Genomic DNA, 20,869 nt, shown 5'->3' with positions numbered 1-20,869 from the left:
TGATCAATCCCATTATTCGTTGGTAAAAGAGAAACCCAAGAGTTGGCGGGGGTGGTGATGACTAGCTTCTTTACGTCTAGTTTCCCATTGCTAAATTAGGGGTGGCTAACACAGATAATTGTTGTGTAGCTTTGGGCGAAATTCAAAAACCAAACAAACTAACAAAACGCACACCACTATCTGTGTAGCTTTCTAATGTATACTGCATGTTTCCCATGTAATAGCTGGATGTCTACTGTGTTTAACTTCGTAGTTTCTCAGCACTCGTCACGTGCTTATATATATAGTTTTGAAAAACTACTGCTTATGTTTGTCCATGTAGCTGTTGAATATCTATCATGTTCTTCTTCTTTGTAATTTCAGAAGATCTGCCTTATATGTTTGTCCATGTAGCTGTTGAATATCTATCATGTTCTTCTTCTTTGTAATTTCAGATCTGCCTTATATGTTTGTCTATATATTTGCTGAACGTCTGCTACATATATTTATCCATATAGTTTCAGAACGTATGTGTTAATCCATGTAGTTTGTGAACGTATGCCACGTGTGTTTATTCATGTAGTTTCTGAATATCTACTGTTTGTTTTGTGTGTGTGTGTGGCTACTGAATATCTACTGTGTTTACGTAATACCTGTCTATTTTAAGCAATATAAAATAAAGATTTCTATTATATATAGCAGTTCTGATCGTCTTTATTAACAGTAAAAGTGGAACCATTTTAATAACAGCATTATGGTTTAGTTAATAGATGGTTGAGGCCATATCCCAGAACCAACGTAATATTGTTTTTATTCTTAGCGGCCCCTGCCTTGCATGTAATTGCCAAAAGTTATTGTCCAGCTTCCTATCAGATACCCTGAGTCGGTTGTTATACTTCCAGATTACACACAAGATACAATGTAGTTTGATATACATCGAAAAACCAGCCCCAATTTTCATTCCATTTTCAACATGCTCCGTGATTTTATTTTCCTTTTATTGGTGCGCTTCCTTCCACAGCTACGCTTTTGTTACTGAAACTTTTATAAATTAACGTGACTATTGAAAGTATAGCTCCATAATTTAGCTTCGTTTTATGGCATAGAATTAAACAAAAATATGCAGTCGGTTTAAATTATGAAAGTTGTAAATTTACTATATTTTGTTGGCAGCAACTCCCAGACATGATGACCCATCGGGTACGCCGTTTTAATGTCAGAAAAAAAAAAGTTATTTTATGACTAAAAATTAGGTACATAGATAATTCAAAACCAATTCTAGGATAGCTGTATGCAAAGATAGCATAGCAACACAACGTGTTCATTAGCACAGTATGCTTATCAGTTGCCCGAATTGGCGGTTCTTCACAGAGGGCTGTGGGAAGATTATGACGTTTTATTTGATAACAATCACTGGACCGCAACGATCGCTGTCTCTGATCATGAACGTTCAAAGGATGTGTGGCCTATACCAGATTACATTCCCTCAAACGTTCTCACTTACCATGCGGGCAGGCGACGGTGTGCCCAGTCTGAAATTAGTTTGTTCTGGAATGTTAAGAGTGGTAACAATGTTTTCACGAAGAAATAAAAGATCTAAAATTGCGATAAAGTCTTCGCTAATTTAAAACCACGTGTATTTTCTGGTATCATATAATTTTATCCCTTTCTTTTTCAGAGAAATTAGCTTCTTGGTGATTCTGTATTTTTTTTCTCGTTAAGCTAATGAAACTTAGCAAAAATATTAGCAGTTTTTCTCGAAAAGTGTATTTGACTGACTTTGTTGCTAACTGGGTTTATTTTTCAGGTTTTCAAAGGAAGCATTTTGAAATATACTCATTAGTTCAATTGTAACTGAGATATAAATGTTTAATAATTAGTGTAAAGCAAAAACCCAAGCGAATAAGTTATAAATGAACTGTAACAAAATGCTTCATGTAGAATCGAGAATTTAAAATTTAGCCATATTTTGGAGACTGAATATTAACCTTGGAGCGTGAGATTCATAAGAAAATGTAATCTTATCTATCAAGTCTAACATTTTATATCATCTATTAGATTATAGCTATCACAAAATCGTTTAATAAAAGGGCGTCCGCAGGAAGGGGCAAATAACTGCACGTATTATGATGTAAACCTAACATCGTAGTGAAACTAAATGTTTTTAGTAATTTTTATTAAAACTGTAAATTTGTGTTTGCGTTCAAGCACACATGACACATATTTTATTCTTTTGACTTAAACTGTAAAAGCTGATCCCCTACTTATGCGTTTTGCCTTACCCCTTAAAAATATTTTTGTGGGTGCCATGATTAAAAGAGTTGTCAGTAGAATACATCGTAATAACATATCATGAAATATATAAGATGGCCCCTAAGATGTCTATGTGTATTTTTTCTAATATGTTGGATTTATGTTCAATTATATCGAAATAGAAAATGTGATAATCGTTAGGCCTAACTTCTTAGAATCATTTGCAATTGATATTTGCCTAAAAAGCAAGATTCGTAAAAACTGTATGTCACACATTTTCTAATCAAATAACTATCTGCTATGTTTTTTTCCTTTACCTTCGTTTTGTCCTTTTGTTTTAAATATTTCTAGCAGTTTATAACTTACTACTACCCTCATTTTATAGCTTTTGAATGAAAATTTCGTCATACAATTGTCGTCTGTACACACGACACAAGATTATGGTATTTCTTTTCTTGTTTATTTTTCTGAATGCTCCTGACAAAGTAAAAAGGTGACGTATATTAGTAACAATTTTATACCTTTATAGAATTCTCAGTATACATTTCAAGCCCCGGCATGGCCAAGTGGGTTAAGATGTTCGACTTGTAATCCGAGGGTCGCAGGTTCGAATCCGCGTCGCACCAAACATGCTCGCCCTTTCAGCCGTGGGGGCGTTATAATATTACGGTCAATTCCATTATTCGTTTGTTAAAGCAGTAGCCCAAGAGTTTGGCGGTGGGTGGTGATGACTAGCTGTCTTCTCTATAGTCTTACACTGTTAAATTATGGACGGCTAGCCCTCGTGTAGCTTTGCGCGAAATTCCAAAAACAAACAAACAATGTATGAATTAAACATGTGATGCTTTAAAGTTCCTCTAATACGATGTTTCAGTTAGTTGAAGAAAAAAAGACAATTTTTTTTAATACTTTTTACAGTAAGACGTTTAGTAATAGTCTCGTTTTATATGATTAGAAAATTTTAACGTTAATCAATCCTTACCTGTTCGACTTTAGAGCTCTAACTTTATTTCAAGCAGTTGCGGGAAAATTGAGTTATTTGTTGTAAATTTTAGTTACACTGTAGTTATACTCTGGGTTTTATTTTTCCCTTTAGGAGAAACTTTATTACACCATATTATTGTTTCTGGTCTTATGGTCATTTTGTTTTGTTTTATTACAAGCAAAATACTAAACGAACACTAGTTTGTACAGTATTCCTGTTAAAACGATAAATTTATGTTCATATTACCAATTTACAAAATGAAAACTAATCTTATAATATCTGTCGAAAAACAATTGGATATGTGCCAAAACTGTTAATTAAATCTCCCCTGTCTTTCATGGAGTGAGTGGATGTAGCTATAATGACGTATACAATATACCTTTCAGTATATGAAGCTTCTAATTTGGCTGATTTGTGTGCTGAGCATTAAAATAAATGACTTCCGTCTTTATGACATATACTAAGTCACTAATGTTTGATGATTGCCACCAGTAATGTAGTTTGTTCAGTTCGTTCTGACAATCTGTACTCGAGGTGGCGACTACGGCCGTAGCTTCTTTATGGCTTCTCAAGAACATGAATGTTTCTCCACGAAGTATCGCTTACAGACCTTGCCGACAGGATGCGACGTAAATTACGAAATCCCCATTCTTTACGTTCGCTTCTATTGGGATTTCCTCTCAAGAGGCTGCATTATTGAAGAAGTTTACGATGAGCACAAGATGTCCCCAATCGAGATTCAGCTCACACAAACGTGCAGTCATACATGTAGTTAATATTTTCATAAACGTGTCGACGGGAAAAAGAGGAGTGCGTCCGCGTGGACGAGGCAAAACAGAAAGAGATTCCGTATGGTGCATCGCGTGACAGACTTTATTAAAGCTCGTGAATCAAAGCAACTCTTTGGCCAATCGAAGATGCGCACGAGCTGTGAGCCCGAAAGTAACTCTGCTTTTATGCCATTTTTAATAGCAACGTTGGTCATTTTAGAGCGACTGTCGGTGCCAGCACAGAGAATTTTGAATGTCCATGTCTCTCTATCCATCTATCTATCTTTTACTTAATATACACAGCAGCAATAGAAAGGATTTGATAAAATATGTTACTGCGTCATAGTTTATTTTTAGGACTAACTGTAAAACATTTGAGTTTGAAAGTATTTTTGATAAAATAGTGTCGTTATAAGTCCATATGGTCCTCAAGGCAATCGACATCTGTGATACCGGACGCTTATAAATAGTGATAACATGAGTAAATAAAACAAACATTATTTTAATTTGTAAACAAAGATTGTAAAATACGTATCTAGTGTATAAAAAAGTGCAAACATTTTAAACGGAATTTAAAAAGGATCACATCACAATACAACGTTTCGCGGCCGTTAATGTAGCACCATCAAGCATATTACACAACATTGCGGCGTATCGCCATCATTAACGTGGCATCATCTTGTGCATTATGTAATTGCACAACACGTTTATATACACCTATTGTTGACATCATAAGTGTAATTCTGACTTTAAATTAAATATAAGTCTGTCATTTTTGCTTAATTTATTGAATATCTTTTCGTTACAACAGTCTCTTATCTTACGTGGTGGAAAAGTTAGACACTTTTTCTATGCCTTAATATTTTTATTACAACTGATAAACAGATATGACACAGTAAACCAAATTCTCTGAAAGCATTGTGTTTTTGTTTGTTTGTTTGTTTTATAAATCTTTTTCGTTACTTAAAAATTAGTTAATAGTATTAACGTGTTTTCCAACTAATTTATTACTTCATGTAACCCTTTTTTACTGAATTAAAAATAACATTAACTGTAGTCAATAAAGTTTTTATAAACCCGATGTTTGATGCTTATGATGAACCAAAACGAAATTCAGATTAATGTCACTACGAGTTTGTTTCTAATTGATTTTGTTTTGGAAGTATTATTTATGTTTATGGCCATAATACTGAGGGACGGTAGTTGTTCCTTCTCCTCGTTCTCATTAGTAAATTGAATATTTGGTTGTATTGTATATGAAAATACTAAAAAACAATTAACCAGTTGTCCAGAATAGTTGTTTATGTTGCGATTGTATAAATGAAGTCCCGTGTTGACCTAATTTTGATTTTATGATCAGCCATGTTAATGAAAACACGAGGCAGTGAAGACGCTAAAGGAACGTGTACGTATTATTCAACGTGCTAATAATAAGAAAGCGTTATTACATGGTGTTTGCTGTTACAGAATAAACATTCTTTTTAACGTATCAGTTGTTGGTGCTACAACAGCGTGCGGTCTACACATATATTACCGTCATTACCATTTTAATGATTCACTAGAACGTAATTTCTTGCTAAATGATTTATATCTATCCACGTTTTTGTTCAGTAAATAATAATAATTTAATAAGTTATGTGTTTCAAAAGTGTATCTTTAACTTAGAATATAATTGTGTTAATGTTAACACTCGGAACTTATTTCATTCCGATAATATTTGCCTCAAAACGTTAAACATCAATATTTTGTGCTTAAGTAGTTTAAAAGTGTTACTTATAATAACTGGCGCCAACTACAAATAAACTAAAGTTAAAACGGTGATGACGACAGTATATTTGTTGACCACACTATTAAAAAACCCAAATGTTCTTGGTCGATCAATATTCTATTGGTAGAAAAAAGTATAATCCATAGATTCATTGGTTGACACTTAGATGAAAAAAGACACAATAGTAAAACTATTTAACAAACTTTGAGCTTTAAATGTATTAAATAGATTAATAGACAACTGTATTTTCCAAGTCTCTCTCTGTAAAGCATAAGTTCCAAACTAAAAAACATATCTATTTTTTAAGTTAAAAATGTCTCTGGTTGAGACAAAAAGTGAAAGAGCCGTATGTGTATTTGCCTATTATTATAAAGTGTTTTAGCATCACCTGATTTTTTAGAAAAGTGATACAGATGATAATATAATATATTAAGTTCAATAGAAATTAGTTAAATATTATTTCCACACTTTTGTTAAGGTTGTTATTTGATGACATATCACCTTCTTGGTATGTCGCATTCATCCTTTGTAATAACCACAATGCTTCATTACAACCACACTAGCCTGATATGGATAAATGGGTTAAGGCGTTCGACTCGTAATCTGAGGGTCGCAGGTTCGAATCTCCGTCGCTTCAAACATGTTTGCCCTTTCAGCCGTGAGAGCGTTATAATGTGACGGTCAATCTCACTATTCGTTGGTAAAAGAGTCGCCCAAAAGTTGGCGGTGGGTGGTGATGACTAGCTGCCTTCCCTCTAGTCTTAAACTGCTAAATTAGTATGACTAGCACAAATAGCCCTGGTGTAGCTTTGCGCGAAATTCAAAAATAAACAAACAGCCACACTATTAACTTTGTAATAATTTAAAACTTTAAGGTTTTTATTGTCTCTTAGTGTTTTTAAACATTAATTATTTTTATATTTTATAAAATTGGGCTCTGAATATTTTAATTTATTCACTTTATCAGAAAAATCACTCAGTGTGTTTGACATTTAAAAAGTCTTCTCAACATCTGTATGAAATTAACATAATCGATTCTCTTTTATTATCGTCTTCCGGAGAGTCAGGGATAAATTTACAGACCGAGGTTCGAATCTCTGCGGTTATGCATCCTGTAGAATAGGTGCACTTTAAAATAAAGAAACAACTTTTCTATCACCAGTACGTGTTAAATTTTAGCAGTGTCTTCCAACGAGGACGTTCTTTAAAAACAAATTACTTGTTCTAACAATTGGAATTAAATAAAGCTTTTAAAACAAAGTTATTTATAAAAAAAAACTCATGTTGATATTTATTTGAATCAAACTTCGGTTCATCATAAATTTAAAACAAACGGTGTTATAAAAACTTTATTGGCTACAATTAGAATTATTGGTAATTCCAAAGGAAGGGTTACATGAAGTAATAAATTATCTGGAAAGCGCGTTGGTGAAAGGAAATGATTTTCCCATTGCTGTTATGAAGAAGAGTTTAATTACTGAAAAGTCTTCGAAAAAAAAAAGAAAATGCAATCCTGTAACTTTGTTTAACTCTGTCGTATCTAGTTTATCGTTTGCGATACAAAAATACGGCAAGAGATGGAAATAACGTATAAACTTTCTATTACGAGGAAATTCATTTTTTAACGAGGAAAACAGTTGAATTCCCTTTTAGATAAAAGAATTAAGCCAACTGTAATTGAAAAATAGATTGTTTGTAACGTAAAATGTGTGGCTTGTAATAATCTTTACGCAGCGAAGACTGAGTGGAATTTAAGAAAATGGAATAGAAAAACATGAGTATACTCCACCGTATTATATATATGTTATAAAGATGTACATCAATACGGTGAAAATATGAAAGTTATTAATTGGAACCTAATGTTAACAAATGTAAAATGAAAGAAACGTTTGTAATAATATTTTAAAAACCTTCAATAAATAAAACGAAAGAGATAGAGTTATACCTATTTTAAGAACGGTTATATTTACAATATCACCGGTAGGTGTGTGTGTTGGTACATATATATATATTATGAAACGATATGTTGTGGTGGGTTGTTACTGTTTTCCTTTTTTTTTAAACTCAATTTTTAGCTGTTTATATTTTTTCACAACGTTAGAAATAAATTAGCGCTATAAGAAACACAGAAAGGGTTAGAGAAGTCTGGGAATTACAACATCACGTCGACCAACAGCAGACGTAAACGGAATTTTCTGTTGTATCACCTTGTGTTTATCAGTTTTATCGATATAATTTTACTGTTAGTACAAAACCGTTCTCGCACCAAGTCGCACGTTTCAAACAAATATGAGAAATTTATCTCTAAATACATTCCATAGAGAAGTGTGTGTTTGAAAATATGATAGAAGTAGAAACCTACAATTCTGCAACGTAACTTCTAGAATCTTCGTATTTCACGTATTATTTATAAACTATTATCTGTAACAATTAATTTTTATCACTTTGCATCAGTATATTGAGACTGTTATATTTTTCTGCTGGTTGTGAGTCGTAGAAGACTTCTCTGTGTTCTCATGTTATTGTTTGGCTACAAACTATTAGGAGTTGATCTGACCTTCCTGAATTGATAGCTGGACTTCCCAATGGTTTATCTTGGTCCAACTTCCGCCCAGTCCAGTTTTCTGTCTTGTTCAAGCTACATCCAGTTCAGATTTATTTCTCACCCACTGTCTTAATCTGGTTATCTACAGTTCAATTATCTTTCACAACTTTGGTCCAGCTATTTCGTAGTCTGATGTCTGTCTTGGTCCATTTGTTGTCCAACCCATGTTCCTGTCTTGAAACAGCTATCGGTCAGTTAAGATCTCTTTCTCTCTTGGTCCATTTGTTGTCCAACCCATGTTCCTGTCTTGAAACAGCTATCGGTCAGTTAAGATCTCTTTCTCTCTTGGTCCAGCTATATCTAATTCATTTATCTTTCCCACTATCTTGGTCTAGTTATCACCTGTCCAGGTTTCTCTCTCATTTTTGATCCAGTTATTCTCCAGTCCCAATCTCTACCTTAATGCAATTATCATTCAGTTCAAGTCTTTACCTCTCCTACTGTCTTGATCCAACTGTCGTTCAGTCCAGATTTCTTTCTTGGTTCAGATCTCTATCTTGATCCAGTTATTTCCAGCTAAGATCTTTATCTTCCAGTCTTCTTTTTGTTTTAGGTCAGTTATCCTCTAGGTCAGATCTCTCTCAGTCGAGTCTAAGTAAGAAAGTCGGATGCGGTTATTCAGTGTTGATGTATATCATCTTCTCACTGTTTGTGTCTGCGTTCTGGATAACCGTCAAGTCATTAAATAAAGTGCATATATTTAATAAACATAGTTTAGATAAAAATACTATTACAGAATGGTGTTAAAAATAAATATTGCTTACATTATTTTGTTTTAACTGGCGTTTTTGTTGTTTATCACTGTATATAGAAATCAAAACACCATCACCACTAAAACTATCGCAGTTATTGCTTAAAGAACTGAAATAAAATGAAAACACGACCGTGTTGGTGTTACGTTGTTCAATAAACACCACAACAGAACTTGAAACTAATAACTAATGTTTGTGTGCTCCATAAGAGCGTGAGGCTACTCTATTCTTTCTTTAATGTTACTTTAATTACCAGTATTGGTTAGAATGTTTAACACATCTAGTGTTGGTTTGTTTTTTAGTTTTGTTTTTATTATACTTTTATCACAAATATTGTTTTGTGTTGTTAGCTTAGTATATGGATTTAGGATTAGGACTAACCTAAATGCCCTAAGCTGGTCGATTTTCATGATATGCTATTAGGTTTATGGCCAAAAATGTTGTTAACAGCAAAGATATTCAATTGATGAAAGAATGCATGCTAATCTTTATAAATAAGAAATTAAAAAAATATTTATTTAGCTGTTCTTATTACCAAGTTCATCTTTAGTTTTGATTTAATTAAGTAGCTTGCTCTGCTCGAAACTTAATATTAATAGCTTAGAAACGGACTAGATATTACAACATACGACGAAAATGCATTACTTCAAAAACTGTGATACCACATTAAGAAAAAGTAAATAAAATATAAACAAGGTTTTATGCGTTGGATAGGATTCATCTTGGAAACATTAGAGCTGCACCTACTAGTGACCCTGATAAAAGTCTGCAGTAGCAGCACAAGATATCTCACAATTAATACAACTTGGTGAAGCTAATTACACATCTCGAAATTAATCAAGTTAAAAATTAAAAAAACAAAACAAGCCACCCCTAATCTTACATATTTAGAAAAAGTATTGACAAATAATAACACAAAAAGTCATCCCTTAAGGTAAGTGAGTATACTGCATTTATATGTGTTTGCGGTGCTGTATGGACATACTCTGAAGGACAACCTAACGTTTTCTCAATTCTCTAAAGGAAATTGGCGAGAGGGGTCTAGAGTTGTTGTTGATTTATGTGTAATGACCCGTGTTCATCATTGGGAAATTCACTAATGCAAGATAAGCGTTCCAGAAGGAAGTGAAATTCAATTAATCGCATTAGGTTACTATGGTTACCTTCGACCAACAGAGACAAATCGCATAGAAAAAAGAAAAATAATGTGTAGATCTAGAAAATATTTATCATGTTCTTGTGTGTCGCCATCTATGAGCAAATAAGGTTACGAAACATAATTTCAAAGCGGTGTATGGAATTAACATAAAGAAAAGCGTATAATGTTATCGCATGTTGCACCTTTGTCTTTATTTAAAATAATACACACACATCATTAGCAGATTAGATTATTTATTAGGTGGACAATCTATTAGCTTTATCAGTAACTTTGCTATTCATGACAGAATTCGTTAACTGACTGGTTTTCCATAATTATTTTAAAACAACGATCGGGTTTTAGATTTCTACGTGATGTGTTTCTGTCGTTTTAAACACAAGCCGACTTGTGGACTTTTCTTTTTTCCAATAATCTATAAAATGCGCTACTCCCTTTACAATAGTGTCTATTCAACAGTGAAATAACAAGTCTGTGTTATCTAATGGATTTTGTTTTTACTTCAATGATTTGTTGTTTCTGCTATGACGTCAAAGTTCTTATTTCAATATTATTTTATTGAATATGTTACATTTTATTTTATGATATTGAATGATTCGTATCGTTACTTCGTAATACTGTTTTGCTAGCTCCAATAACTGTTAATAACTGTTAGTGCTCGCATACTGATGATGTTACAGTGTTGTCAATGGTTGATACTCTTGATTGGCTTTCAATTTATAAAATCATAGTGTTATTATACTTCATAAATAGTGATAGGAAGACAGCTGATTACAGCAGCAAAGTTTACGTTTAGGTAGGGTTAGCTGCTTATTTGCAACTGTAAAACGATTGCTACAGGCGTAAGTTTAAGCTGAACCATAATTTGGGCCATGATGGTATGTGACTTGGAAAGTTCACGTACATTGAAGACCTCTTCTTCCATCCTCAGGATTCGTCCTCAGTATGGATCTGAATATGCTTCAAGTGGATTAAAATAACTAAACTACTGAAGTATGTATTATATATTTAATCCAAAATATCCTGATAAAACATGCCCATAAGTAAAACATACATATAAGTCTATTCGTATTGAAACGTCAGTTATGTTTAACCCATTCCATTGTCAATATTTCAAACTAACTAACCAGTTACGAAGCAAATCATATGATGTCAAGGATGATAAAAAGCAAAAGACTTGCATCACGTGACCGTAACGATCAAAGAGCTAACAACAATTATTGCAAGTGTTTATAAGAGTCGTATATTTAATACTATTTATATCCTGTTTGCTAACGATACTGAGCTTCTGCATTAGATTGTTTTCACATAAATATTTCTTGAAGAAAGCACCCTAACAACATGGGAGGTTACTATAATTCTGTTGAAATGTTCCTTAGAATTTTAAGGCGGAACATACATTAGAATGTTGAATTTTCTCGAGTTTTCCTAGGTTAAATGTGATTATTTAACCATTCAAGACACATGTTCAGTGAGTGGCCTGGTGTAGGTTTTTTAAATTAATATTATATTTTAGGGAATGTACTTCTGTTGTTGCCAGCTAAATTTTGAATATATTTTGAATATGACCTTACTGTCATTCAGGAAGTTGGAGCGCCATTTATAACGCCCTGTAGTATTCCAGTTTCTGACATTTGAGATCTAATGCCATTGTGTTAAACATTACGAAATGTTTTGTTGTTTTTTCACATCAAGACAGCAAACTACTATGCAGTGCTTTTTGTTAACGCTTTGTTTGTTTATAGTGAAAGATAAAACTAAACAATGGGCTTTCTGTGCTGTACCCAACCCAGGTATCGAAAACCGTTTTGTTTTGTTTTTCATTATCTTTATAAGATTATAAAATTACTAGTAAACCACTGAGGAGAGGGAACTTTGTTAAAATTGTTTATTTGTATTTTTGGTTGGTCTAACTAGGCGTATGTTGTTTAGCATGATTTTTCTAAAAGTATTTGTAATTTCCAAAAAATTAGTAAACGATTAGTGGTGAGTCACTTGGCAACTCTTTAAAAAGTATGGGTCTGTTACATTTAAAATAAATGGAACATTTAAAGTCAGAAATTTAAAAGCTGAGCTACATAGCGCAATATGCTCACAGCTTTTCAGTATGCGTTGAAAATTATTTGTTTTTCGTTCGATACCTTAGAACTCTTCCGTCAGACATAAACGAAACAACTAACAAATAAAAGGATAGTGTCTGAATATAACTAATGAGATTTATGAAATTTACTACACTTTATACAAATAAGCTCTAATATATAGAAAACATTCAGGGAGCTAGAAAAGTATGAATCCGTAATATCTATGCTTAAACAGTTTATTTTTCGAACAAAAGAATAATAGCCTTAGCTTAAAGCCTTGCCTTAAGTGTTACCACATTAGATTGAAATTAGTTTTATAACAAACAAACGCGAAACGTAGCGTTCTTATGATAAATACTTACGATTATGAACAGCAATTTTACGAGTGCATGATAAGTTCTAAACATCTGAGTCAAAACTAATAATTAAAAAGTCGATATTATAGACACTTCCTTTGTAAGAGCAACAACATTTAAAATGCATAATCCTAATTGTACCTTTCACTAATAAGAATTATTTTAGTATTATGTGCACTTTAACCGACAGAGATATTTGTGAAGTGATATACTAATACCTATGTTGGCTACAATTTAATTTTTAAACATTGTAATTTGCTATACTATACTACCAATTTTCTAACGGTTTATATCAGTAAAGTTGTTCAGCCAAATAACAAGCTAAAATTTGTTTTGATCATTTTAAAATATAGTTTTATCGTGCTTTAAGTTTATTTGTGTGTATGTGTTTGTTTATATGTTTTTCATGTTATCCGAGGGTCGCGGGTTCGCGCCCGCGTCGCGCTAAATATGCTCGCCCTCCCAGCCGTGGGGGTGTATAATGTGACGGTCAATCCCACTATTCGTTGGTAAAGAGTAGCCCAAGAGTTGGCGGTGGGTGGTGATGACTAGCTGCCTTCCCTCTAGTCTTACACTGCTAAATTAGGGACGGCTAGCACAGATAGCCCTCGAGTAGCTTTGTGCGAAATTCCCAAACAAACAAACAAACAAATTCATGTTATCATTAGTACTAGAGTAGATGGTGAAATATCTGTATGTTGTATTTTCTGTTAAGACAGATATAAATCTTTGTGATAAAAAGCAGTTGCTAACCAATCGATGCAAACGTGTTAGGCCCAAAACTGTTTAAATAAAGTGTGCCCCCAATAAAGAAAGATATACTTTTAGAAAGCACTTGGGTTATAGAATTTTTTATATTTGTCAATAAAGTGAAATTAGCTTTGTATAAGTTTGAAATTCTTCCATTAGATGGGTAGATAAATTTGTAGTTATTTCTTCATTATCTATTCACGATTGACTTGTTCCTATCACTCGATTACTGCCTGCTGTTCTTTATAAAATTTCAAAGCATTTGAGTTTTTCTTCTTAGTTAACAATAGTTAATATTTCCTAACTTTATTCACATCTATGATGCTTGTTACATCTACTGAGTGTATACTAAGGTTCATACACACCTCGATGTTGATTATTTAGAACTATTATTTTGTCAAATCATGTATTCGTGATACTGTATAAAGTTGTTGTTTTTTTTCCATACAGCCGAGCCATCAAGACAAATCAAGATCTATTGCCCAGCACCCCTTTATCTAGCCTCTTCAGAGACGATTTTTGGGGTACACCTCTCACCCACAGTGGCTCCCACAAGTCTTACCGACCGCTCTGTGTCCTATCCTTTCGTATGAATTACTGGCTAGGGGGCTTAGATCCTTGGGGCTACCACGTAGTCAATGTTCTTCTGCACGTCCTTGTAACCGGACTTTTTACCCATTTTGCAGCAGGGATCTTCATGCATCATGTACTGCCTACCATGGTAGCCGGCCTACTGTTCGCCGTCCATCCAATCCACACAGAAGCTGTATCAGGATTGGTAGGTCGTGCGGACGTCGGAGCCTGCCTCTTTTTTCTTCTAGCATTGCAGGCCTATATTCAGTACTGTAAATGGCGAGACAAGGAACCTGAATACTGTGGTCGTCGCTGGATAACTCTGTATGGAGCTCTTGTGTTTGCAACAGCAGCCATGTTGACCAAGGAACATGGTATCACAGTGTTGGGGGTGTGTGCACTCTACGATATGATGATTCAACACCGTCTGACACCGAAAGATATTCCCGCTCTCCTAACTGAGGTGAGTATTACCTGATTTCACAATTTTCCTTCAGCAGCTATGAAAATTGAAAGTTGAAATCTGATATATTTATCTATTAAAAGATTTTGTTTTAACTGTACAACTCGCATATCAACAATGTAAGTATGCTTAGTCAACAATATTATTATAGTCTATATTTTTAATGTTGCAATTTATATGTTAGCTAGACATAGCTGAAGGTCGCAATGGTAACGTTAAATTAGGCCCATAAAGTTCAAAATATTTACCGTCAGGTTTTCTAGTACGTGTGGAGTCAGCGAAGGATCGACAAGATAGTTAAAAAGATTTTCTTTCAAAATAGTATAGTCGTTTCTAGCCGCTAGAGGGAATTAATTTACTTTCAACTTTTACACATATCTTCTGATGATATCGCTACCAGATAATATATATTTATATTATCTGTGTGTGTATGTGTGAAATGGTGTCTCTGGGTTTGTTTTTTACTTGGGAGTAGAAGAAGAATAAAGATCATTGCAACGCCCCCTACAATCCCGTACCACTTTATACTCTCGTCCCTAAGACATGTGTCCGGCAACGATCACTTGCAAACTCTCTCTTTCTTAACCTGACGATGACCTAGGAAGGTCGAAACGTTGTTCTTTCCTTATCAATAAAAATGCTAATACCCATACCAGCGGTTCTGATATACATTTTTATTTAAAGTGGGTTTCTCGTCATCAAGGATTTGTTTGTTTGAATTTCGCACAAAGCTACTCGAGATCTATCTGTACTAGCCGTCCCTAATTTAGCAGTTTAAGACTAGAGGGAAGGCAGCTAGTCATCACTACCCACCGTCAACTCTTGGGCTACTCTTTTACCAACGAATAGTGGGATTGACCGTCACTTTATAACGCCCCCACGGCTGAAAAGGCGAGCATGTTTGGCGCGACGGGGATTCGAACCCGCGACCCTCAGATTACGATTCGCACTCCTTAACACGTTTGGCCATGCCGGGACCTTCTCGTCATCAAGAAGAGATAGTTTGTGTGAGCAGAAGGGGAGGTCAGATGTTGTTAAATACAAAATAAATAGGGCCGTTTGTTTTTAAGAACCATCTATCTTCTCTTATCAATTATCTGAAAAAAAAAAGAGAGCGAAATTACCTCAGATCCTCTTTACGTATCTCTGTGGTGGTATGATGATACTTTAAACTAACAATAAGATCATCATCTTGGTCTCATCTGGTTCCAGATACTTCTTTCGGATAGAGTTACGTACTATGATTACCAAGCCCCTCCAAGAAAAGTAACAATTTCATGTGAAAAGGATTGACAATATAAGGATAACTTTGAAATCTTAAATCCTGATATTTTGTATGGGGGTAGCCGGGGAAGCAGAGCTCTCCAAACTGGTTCTGTCAACACTCCTCCGTGGTGGATACGCTCGTATGTATATGGTCAACTCTTCAGCCCAAACACAGGGCACATATTACAAATAAAGTACCTAATTCTCACACAAAATACAGCTCCAGTAACATAATCGACATATTTTTGTCACGTTAATAAATAAATAAAAAGATGTTCTTATACATCAAAGCTCTTCATAGCATAACTATATCGTGAACGAAATGATCAGCATGTTGCGTTAAGGGGTTTTCTATAAAGATAAACACAGTTTACACCACAATAGTCTTACTGTCCTGGGAGGCACAGATGACTGTAAAGTAAGTCCGATTCACATGGCAACAGTGTTCCAAGTACGTGCACCTACCTCGTCACACCTGTGTATAAGTTCTATGTTGGTGAACGGGTGTTGGGAAATTGTTTATATCGTTAATACCGGTTCATGAATACAGCAAAAGAATTTAAGTCTTCGATGTGTTCTGTTTTTTCTTTCTTTTTCCTTCCAGTATTGGATTCTCTTTCCTATTTTTTTTACGAGGACTTCTTTGTTTGGAGGCTTTGGTTTCTTACTTATTGCTCTTCAGTGACTCAACGGCAAACTTCAGGGCTTACAACATTAGAACTAAAGGTTTTGTCTCATCTTTCGGACAACTATCGCCTCTTATGCAGCTTTGAGCTAAAGCAAACACATGGCTATATGGTATTCTACCAAAGGGATTTCCTTTATAATCTTGGACTAAAATAAATACTTTGTTTGTGCAAGCAATGAACTGGTTTATTCAACATGTGTTCTACGAATACATGATTCCTAATAGTAGGATAGTTAAAGCTGTAGGTTTTAGTGGTACGAAAATAAACTTTAGGTGAGTTATTTAATTTTTTTCCAACTTTTATGTTAGTCTTCTAATGATATCACTACCAGGTAATAACTTATTGCTGATATAAAATAGTTATGGTTAGTTAAATTGCGAAAGTCAATATTTGGTTTCTTGTGGAAACACGCTGTCAAATTACATTGTCAGGGTTACAAATTAAAAATAGTTGTTTGAAATGAAAGTACAATTATCCGTTTCAGTTAACGACTTGTGTATTTTTCTTGGTAACTGTGAAGCGAATAATTTATTAATGTAAAAATGACAGAAAAATAAACCATAGAAATTAAAAACGTTATGATCGTAGAGGCGATAAATTAACTTCATTAACGAAAAACGTGCTTTTGTGAAATAAAGAAATATTTCATTAAGGTATTTCATTGTTGCTTACTACAGCTTTTGTGAAATAAAGAAATATTTTGTTAGGGTATTTCATTGTTGCTTACTACAGTTTTGTGAAATAAAGAAATATTTAGTTAAGGTACTTCATTGTTGCTTACTACAGCTTTTGTGAAATAAAGAAATATTTAGTTAGGGTATTTCATTGTTGCTTACTACAGTTTTGTGAAATAAAGAAATATTTAGTTAAGGTACTTCATTGTTGCTTACTACAGCTTTTGTGAAATAAAGAAATATTTAGTTAAGGAATTTCACTGTTGCTTACTACAGCTTTTGTGAAATAAAGAAATATTTAGTTAAGGAATTTCATTGTTGCTTACTACAGCTTTTGTGAAATAAAGAAATATTTAGTTAAGGAATTTCATTGTTGCTTACTACAGCTTTTGTGAAATAAAGAAATATTTAGTTAAGGTATTTCATTGTTGCTTACTACAGCTTTTGTGAAATAAAGAAATATTTAGTTAAGGTATTTCATTGTTGCTTACTACAGCTTTTGTGAAATAAAGAAATATTTAGTTAGGGTATTTCATTGTTGCTTACTACAGCTTACCTCTATCACTATGATAGTAACCATTATAACTTATACATCTTTATAACTACTACTATACTCATTTGATATGCTTAACTTTCCTTTGCCTCTTATTCTTCTAGTTATTTTGGCCTTCACCATCATCTAGTCCTTGTTTAAAACTTCCCTTTCAGCTGAGTTAATAGGCCTGGCAAATAAGCCAACTTCTATCTAATTTAAATGTAAACTGTCCATTCTGAAAAGCTACCTTATTCCACTGAACTGTTTCCACAAGTTCAAACAGCCAGTATGCTCATTTTACATACTAGTTTAAGCCAGCATTTAGCCCTAGTGACAATCTTATAACTTCATCCATGCAGTTAATTTTGGGCAGTATCCCTGACAAGATTACCTTATGGTATTTTTCTTTCAATTCCTTTATCACCCCCCTTGTGCTTTTTAATTACTTCTGTACCAAACTTAGTTTGATGCTTTAAATGGAAGTAGAGAGCTTATGCAGTCATTTATCAGACTGAATGAACATTGATTTTGATATTTTAATTTGTAATATATTTAAATTAGTGAGGTTACACCAAGTAAGCAGAGGCACTTCTATCTGGGTAACAAATGACTTGGTATTTTAATTTGTAATATATTAAGGTAATGTGTTTACACCATGAGAGCAGAGACATTTCTTTCTGAGTAAAAAATTATTTTATCTTTCCATAATTATCATTAGAAAAGATCACCTCAAATAAAAGCAATATTTTTAAGTTTTGATTATTTCATGTTAAAAATTAGATCCATTGTAACAGAATTTTTTTTTAAATTCACATTTATAAAATTTCATGTGTTTCACTAAAGAATTAGTGGGTTTTTTTAAAAACCTGTTGAAACAGTTTAGTTATGCACATATTGAATAAAGATTATAACAATTTAATTGGTCTTTCAAAATTTTATTAAATAATGTAATGCTGGTTGTCTCGACATCAAACTGAAATATCAAATAATATCACAGTGTTTGCTACCAAAGTGTTCACTAGTTTAAAACCCAACAGCTCAGACATATTTACTATAAAAGAGCAAAGGTTTTAGTGAGACACTGCATATAATCTAGAGTGGCAGTTCCCAACTGCCATTTCACAGGAAGATTTCAGCCAGTCTGAAAGATAGTTGAAAAAACAAATGCATGTTTTAAAATATGTATACTAAAGTATATTGTTTTACGATATAATTTTAAAATAGTTTAAAAAGTTAACGTTTAAAGTGGCCCATCATTTTTTTAGGAATGGAATTAGTTGATAGAAGGTCAAGAACCGCTATTCTAGAAAACAAAAAGGCATGATATATATATGAATAAAATAAGCCATAATTAGTTCATAGAAGGTCCAGCATACAGCAAATTAAATATAGCTTATAAAGTAAGACATATTACTAATTTTTGGATCATACGAGTGAGCACTTAACAGCATGTGCTTGGTAACAGTTATCTGTGTTGCACAATGCTCTTGGTGCTTTTGCATACTATGTGCTTTAAAACCTTTGTTTTTTTACTTTTTTGTAATATCAGGTGTAACCAACTATATTTCAACTTCTTTGTTCAGTATTATACGTCGTAGCAGCATGACTGTATCTTCTTGTAAGTTTATATATATTGTGTTTCAGTAAACAACCAAGTAGATATTTTTACAACTTTTGGTAAATATTTAGTTAAGGTATTTCATTGTTGCTTACTACAGCTTTTGTGCATTTCAGAAACGTTACCAAGGTCTTCGAGAGGGGCTCCTTCATCTCATGGGGGCAGCAATTGTCCTGGTGGGGTTCAGAGTACATCTAATGGGCAGAAAACCCCCAGATTTTGCCCCAGCAGACAACCCTGCAGCAGATAGTGACAGTTTTGTCACTCGAATGTTAACATTTCTTTATCTCCCAGCCTTCAATTTTTGGCTATTGTTATGTCCGATGTGGCTGAGCTTTGATTGGTCTATGGAAGCTGTGCCCCTCGTTTGCTCCATCTTCGACCCAAGGAACCTTCTATCTCTGTGTTTCTATGGAGGATTAATTTATATTTTTCTTTATGTACATAAACACTTGTCTAGAAAAGGAGCTCTTTCAGAAAGTGCCTTCAGTCTAGTGAGCACTCATGCTTGTTTGTGTCAAACTGTAAATCAGAGTCCAAAACTTACCTTTTATTCCAGCCACAGTGGGTCAACACAGAGATATAAAAAGTGTGTTCCTATATTGAATAATAACAACAATAATAACAGTCACGTTTCCCCTCAGTCAAACTGTAACGGACACCGTGTTTCCAATGGGAATTGTCATATACAACAATCGCTGTGTCAGCCATCTGTGTACTCAATTGCCTCCGAGTGTACCGAATGTTCAATAGCCAACTCTTATCGTCTGGAGGCTGTGATTCACTCTCTGGCTCTCCTGGTACTGCCATTCATTCCAGCCACCAACTTGTTCTTCTACGTGGGCTTTGTTGTTGCCGAACGTGTTCTCTACATACCCAGCATGGGCTTCTGTCTTCTCATTGCATTAGGGTTAGAACAACTATACAGACACCAGGAAAGTGTTAGAAGACGCAGAACATTATTGTATTTCTTGGTATTATTATTGATTCTCTTCTCAATTCGAACACTTCGAAGAAATCAAGACTGGCACACCGAGGAAAGTCTCTACAGGTCAGGTATACCCATCAATCCGCCTAAAGGTACGTATACTTGATATCAGTAATCAAAATAAATTCTTCTAAATATACTTTCTCCCGTCTTCTTCGTCAGTACTTGAGAACTGAATCTTCTGAGTGAGTAATGCCATAAAACAATTAATCTTGTAGGAACATAACGGTTGATAAAAATCTAAAAACGTCACAGCTCTGTTGAAACCATGTAGGTTGTACTCTATTCTGAAAGAGTTAGTATTATATATTGGCATTTACTATATTTTTCATGCAATTTTATTACTATGCGATTGAGTTCTAGAACAGATTATAAACCGCATCTGCTTTTTAACACGTTTTCATATTCTATTTATCGACCACATTACTTGTGAGTCCATGATTGTGTTGGTTACACATGAATTACACAAAAACACCGTTAATATTACAATTAATAATATTCTAATTGCTGCTGTCGATCTTTGTATAATTTATGTAGAAAATGAATTGTTTCACTGTTGTTGTTGTTTTTGGTTGTTTTCTTTTCATTAATTGTCTCTAACGATAATG

At 33.8% G+C, this 20,869-nt stretch overlaps 1 protein-coding gene across 3 annotated transcripts in view; it reads left to right on the top strand.

The window, feature by feature from the left end:
- LOC143252677 (protein O-mannosyl-transferase TMTC2-like) overlaps positions 1-20,869 on the top strand; it is a 304,308-nt gene that overhangs the window by 249,529 nt on the left and 33,910 nt on the right. For all 3 annotated transcript variants that reach the window (XM_076505193.1, XM_076505183.1, XM_076505201.1), the window contains 2 exons: positions 13,906-14,491; positions 19,390-20,353. In XM_076505193.1, coding sequence (XP_076361308.1) covers positions 13,906-14,491; positions 19,390-20,353 — 1,550 coding nt within the window. The remainder of the gene's footprint in view (positions 1-13,905; positions 14,492-19,389; positions 20,354-20,869) is intronic.

Source organism: Tachypleus tridentatus, chromosome 1 (genome assembly GCF_004210375.1).
Source record: "Tachypleus tridentatus isolate NWPU-2018 chromosome 1, ASM421037v1, whole genome shotgun sequence".
In the NCBI taxonomy this organism is placed as follows: domain Eukaryota; kingdom Metazoa; phylum Arthropoda; class Merostomata; order Xiphosura; family Limulidae; genus Tachypleus; species Tachypleus tridentatus.
This window is presented reverse-complemented; position numbering and strand designations above follow the sequence as displayed.